The sequence below is a fragment of the Penaeus japonicus genome, unplaced genomic scaffold (genome assembly GCF_977035675.1).
Source record: "Penaeus japonicus unplaced genomic scaffold, GWHDUDI00000001_assembly GWHDUDI00000036, whole genome shotgun sequence".
In the NCBI taxonomy this organism is placed as follows: domain Eukaryota; kingdom Metazoa; phylum Arthropoda; class Malacostraca; order Decapoda; family Penaeidae; genus Penaeus; species Penaeus japonicus.
The window spans coordinates 10,301,047-10,306,709 of record NW_028234438.1 but is presented as its reverse complement, the minus strand read 5'-3'; the positions used below and the strand labels follow the sequence as shown (position 1 = coordinate 10,306,709).

Here is a 5,663-nt window from a genome sequence, read left to right as displayed (position 1 = left end):
TTTGCATTTTCAGCCGTGGGAGGGGAGGGCATAACCCCAGCCGCTCACTCTTAAACTGTTTGATAGTATTCATTCGTGTAACAAGATAATATAAGTAACTTGACTTCCATTGTATGATACCATAAACTTTATAGAAAGTGAGATCATGTAATTGGAGTCTTGATAATCATTTGGGTGAAAATATCTTGATGAGAGGCAAACTCTTCTATAAACAAAATGTATATCATATTTAGTACTTACGAGCCAAGTTTACACGTAGCCTCTCGTCTTTTTTAAGAGTATATCTTAAAAAGCGCAAAATGTGCACGAGTTTTGAACTTTAAACAGGAATCATAAAGATATGCATGTATATTATACAGGTCGTCTCAAGTTAAGAAAAAAAAATTAGAGACAGACAGATACGGATTTTCTTTTTATGTTTCTTCATCTTCCCTTCATTTTTTCTGCTTTCTTCTTTCTTACTTTTCTGTTTGTAAAACGGCCCGTTCTTCCGATAGACACATGGCTTTAGATATCAAAATGCAAGAGAAAATATGCCATCATATAGTTGGAGATTTCACCGCGAGAAAAAAAAATAAAATGAACGTCACACTTCATCTTATCCAAAAAAAGTAGGAATTTAGATGAACTTGGAAATAATCGTCGAACCTTTAATACAATGCAGTCAAAATATATTGTACATTAGAGCAGGAAAACCAATATACCAGACTTGCGCCTTTAATAGTTTTCCAGTGCTGTAACTCTTGATGAATGGCGTAGTATTGCATTAGACATAGAGAATTTATTGCAAATTATGAGTCGTCGTTAGTTTGGGAGGATTTGATCATGATAAACAAAGAATACTAAATGCATAAGGCATACGGGCTGACAAGGAAGGACCGAGAAAGCAACAGGAGAAACAGCTGCTATAGAGACAGTAGACAGACGGAAATTGACAGACAGCAGAGGGATACGAGAAGGGGATGAGGACACAGATGATAACATTACACTAATAGTAATAGACGGTATATGCTTGCCAAGTAATGACTGGTAGAAGATTCTAGCAACAGTTAGGCCTAACTAACGGCTAGTCAGAAGCAGATGGCTATACAGGCAGCACACAGTTGGATATATACTGTACAGTGTATTTTTAATTCGGAAGAAATATTGTAAAAGGCAAGTGGTTTTAGACAAAACGACATACAGACGATGGAATTGACAAGTGGAAATAGAAAGACGGTAGTGGGCAAACAGGCGCATGTTCACAGATGTCAGTATCAATAGGTGGTTTCAGACATATAGCAAACAAACAGTGATAAGTAAATGTGATGTTGTTATACAGGTGGCAAATAACTGACTACAGAAAGAATACGGTGAATAGGAACTGGCAGATAAAAGATAGCGGGTGGCAGAGGAGGACAAACAAAACCTAGCAAGCAGATAGTGAGGAGAAGGAAGTTGAAAGTGGAGTGTTGGCAAAAGACGGAGGTGTTGGCAGACGGGCGGCGATAGACAGAAGGTGGCAGACAAGTGGCGACAGACACACCTGGGAACACTCGGGCGCGGGACGGAGGTGTGAGGGAGAGGACGTGGGAGGGAAATCGCTGAAGGAAGCGGGCACGGGTCGAGGGCGGGGCCAAGCACCGGAATCGGCCTTCCCATTGGTCCAGAGACAGAGGGCACGCGGCGTGGGAGGGGCGCAGGCCAAGCAGGCACTGCGATTGGCTGTCGGGGCGGGTAGGCTCCTCCCCCGAAGCGCAAGCCCCGCCCGCTTCGTGGTCCCCCCCGCCCGGCCCCCACAGCGGCGTGGACGTCAGTGTTGCTGTGATCGGGCGTGTGTGAGTGTGCCATGAGGATGATCAGGTCACCAGTCGACCTGACCTGACCAGTGCGGTGTGAGCCACAGCGCGACGCCATCGGCATGCTGGGGGCGGGTGAGCGAGCGCGCTGTCACTTGTGGTGGGGGGCGGGGAGGCCACGGCGCGCCCCGCATCTGTGCTGGAAGCAGGTGTACACATGTGTCCTTATCGTGACGGTGCTGAGTGCCTCGAGTGTGCAGTGCTGCGGGCCGGGTCGGGGCGGGGGCCGACGCAGGCCGCCGCGCAAGCTGACCCCGCTCGTGTTCAAGCAGCACGTGCCCAACGTCTCCGAGAATACGCTGGGCGCGTCGGGCCTTACGGAGGGCGCCATCACCAGGGACGACCCGCGCCTGCACGACCTCGTGCCCAACTACAACTCCGACATTATCTTCAAGGACGAGGAAGGCACCGGCGCCGACAGGCTCATGACGGAGGTGAGTAGAAGCTCGAGGGTCAGCCTCGACGCGCTCTTTCGGGGCCCTCGGGGGTGGGGGGTGGAGGGGGCGCTGGCCCGGGCGCCAGAAACGACACGGCTGCTCGTTGTCAGAAGCAACACGTGTCGGAGCCGGTGTCAGAAGCGGCACGTGGGGCTACGGGTGTCATGAATGTCACGCGTAGCTGCCGCTGGTGCCAGACGCGAGAGGCGGCACTGAGCACACCAGTGAGTGCCACCATAGCCCCCGTGTCATGTGCACGGCAAGTGGTGTCAGGCGCAATGCAATCAAACACACGTTGACACCCGCGCCAAGAGGTACACTCGTTCCTGTTTGAACAAACAAACAAGTAAATCCAGCAGAAAACTTTGCACATTTATTTTAAGGAAATGACTAAATGATTTTGTAAAGAAGTTACGAAAGTTAATATGTATATGTATGTATGTATATGTATATATATATATATATATATATATATATATATATATATAGATAGATAGATAGATAGATAGATAGATAGATAGATAGATAGATAGATATAGATAAAGATAGATATGTATATGTATATATATGTCTGTGTGTGTGTGTGTGCGCGTGCGAGTGTTTGTGTGTGATTATGGCAGAGTTCACGCAGGGAAAATCAGAACTCTAAAGTAATTATCAGCGGTAACTCCCCACAAGACGTGCAGAAAGAGAGAGAGAGTTGAAAGCGAAGGGATTATGACGATGATGTAGCTGTGGCAATAGCAATATTACTATTAACAATGATGATTATACCAACAACAATAATGATAAAAAGGGATGTAAATTAGAGGGAAAATGTATGTAAATAAAAATGGAAAGGACATACTTGTGCGTTAAGTTACATATGACGTCACGAATCAAAGTCCAGAGTTACACCAGAGACAGTGGGGTCGATTCGCCCCCATTCCCGTCCCCCTCCCCCCCCCTTCCCTCGTCTGAGTCAGGCAAAATCAGTGTGATAATGTTACTGATTAGAATGCCACACTGAGTTCAAGGGTCTATATTGCAGCCTTTCCTTCCCCTGCTCTCTCTCTCTCTCTCTCTCTCTCTCTCTCTCTCTCTCTCTCTCTCTCTCTCTCTCTCTCTCTCTCTCTCTCTCTCTCTCTCTCTCTCTCTCTCTCTCTCTCTCTCTCTCTCTCTCTCTTTCTCTGTCTCTGTCTCTCTCCATCTCTATTTATATCTCTATCTATCTATCTATCTATTTCTCTATCTCTATCGCTATCTATCTATTTATCCATCTATTTCTCTATCCCTATCTATTTATCTATCTATCTTTCTATTTCAGGCTCAATCCATCTATATATATGTGTGTGTGTGTGTGTCTTGCTTTGTCTGTTTACTTGTCTTTGTCTCTCTCCCTCCCACCCTTCCCCCCTCTCTATGTCTTTCTCATCATCAGGATCATTAATATCATTATTGTTAATATTATGACGATGAACACTGTTGTTATCATTATTGTTTTTTTCTACTTCCGTTTTTTAATTAATTCTACTTTTATCTCTTCTCCCTCTTTGTTTTGTTTTCTTTTCTTTTCTTCAAACTTCCACGTTCTTCTTCTCTGTGTTTTTTTTTTATATTGTCATTTTTTTCTTCTCCCTATCTTCCTTCCTTCATATCTTCCCTTCCTGTCTGTGTCTTCTTACCGTCGTCCTTCCATATTATTTTCTTTCCATTTCCTCTGCCACTTCTTTATTATCCTTCTCTTCCACTTTATTTCCCTTTCATCGCCTGTTGCTCCCTCCCAGATGACACTACGTTTTCAGTTTTTTCTTCTCTTTTAATTTATGCCATGCATCGACTATAAATCATGCATGTGTCTGTCATGCAATGCTGTCATACATTTATTCTGCCAGTGAGATATTTTCATTTTCATTTTAGTTTTTTTTAGGTCATGCATATACATCTTGTGACTTATTTATATGTAATCAAGGCAGTCTGCCATGAGCAGGAATGAATCATATCGTCATGAATTCTTATGAGTCAGTTGGTCATGCATTCATCCCGAGAAAGTCAGTTCTGAATTTAGCCCCATGATGGGTCACGTTGCATATACTCTTAGGCTAAGTCATAGATTCACATCTTCAAATGAGTCAGTTTGCCATGCACTTACTGAGTCGTCTGTCATGAATTGAGTCTCATGGACTCTATATAAAGCAGAGTCAGGCACTCAAGTACTTAGTCCCAGACTAAGCCCCTCTAATGCGTAGCTACCATAAACCGCGTCTGGCTCTCGCCGTATCTCGCACTTTCTCTAATATTTAAGCTAATCTACCATGCGCTTATTCCCAGGCTAACAACAACCTACCATGTATTACCTTGCGAGACTAACTCAATATGCCATGCACTGGCTCCAAGACTAAGCTAATCTCCCATGCACTCAGTCGAAAAGCCAAACACTCCTTTCTCACTCATGTAAGACTAAACAGTCATTCAGCCATGCACGCACACTGATGCTTAGTTATTCTGCCATGCACTTGCGCCAGACCACAATCAATCTATCACGCTCTCACCATCTCGCGCGGTCATGCATATCAAGCAAGTATCTCCCCCCCCCCTCCTCTCTCTCTCTCTCTCTCTCTCTCTCTCTCTCTCTCTCTCTCTCTCTCTCTCTCTCTCTCTCTCTCCCTCTCTCTCCTCTCTTTCTCTCTCTTTCTCTCCTCTCTCTTCTCCTCTCACTCTCTCTCTCTCTCTCACTCTCTCTCTCTCCTCTCTCATCTCTCTCTCTTCTCTCTCTCTCTCTCTCTCTCTCTCTCTCTCTCTCTCTCATCTCTCTCTCTCCTCTCTCTCTCTCTCTCTACTATCACTCTCTCTCTCTCTCTCTCTCTCTCTCTCTCTCGCTCTCTCTCTCTCTCTCTCTCTCTTCTCCTCTTTCTCTCTCTCTTTTCTCTCTCTCTCTCTTCTCCTCTCCCCTCCTCTCTCTCTCTCTCTCTCTCTTCTCTCTCTCTCTCCTCTCTCATCTCTCTCTCTCCTCTCTCTCTCTCTCTCTCTCCTTCTCTCTTCTCTCTCTTCTCTCTCTCTCTCTCTTTCTCTCTTCTATCTATCTATCTCTCTCTCTCTCTCTCTCTCTCTCTCTCTCTCCTCTCTCTCTCTCTCTCTCTCTCTCTCTCTCTCTCTCTCTCTCTCTCTCTCTCTCTCTCTCTCTCTCTCTCTGTCTCTCTCTGTCTCTTTCCTCTCCTTCACTAGCCCCTCCTGCCCCCTTTCTCTCCCTTTTTTCCCTACTCCCCTCTGCTTCCCTTCTCTCCCTCCTCCTTCTTCTTCACCCTTTCTTTCCTCTCTCCATCCCTTCCACCTCCTCCTCTCCCTTCTTCCCCTCTCTCCCCTTTCCTGCCTCCCCCTTCTCCTCCTTCCCCACTGCTCCGCCTCCCCT

General features: G+C 45.7%; 1 protein-coding gene across 1 annotated transcript in view; it reads left to right on the top strand.

Annotated features, from left to right (window-relative positions):
* The first annotated feature begins 1,794 nt into the window (after positions 1 to 1,794).
* LOC122263142 (sonic hedgehog protein) overlaps positions 1,795 to 5,663 on the top strand; it is a 108,396-nt gene continuing 104,527 nt past the window's right edge. Inside the window, exon 1 of the mRNA XM_043031479.2 lies at positions 1,795 to 2,272. Within this exon, the coding sequence (XP_042887413.2) occupies positions 1,901 to 2,272 (372 nt within the window). The 5' untranslated portion in view covers positions 1,795 to 1,900. The remainder of the gene's footprint in view (positions 2,273 to 5,663) is intronic.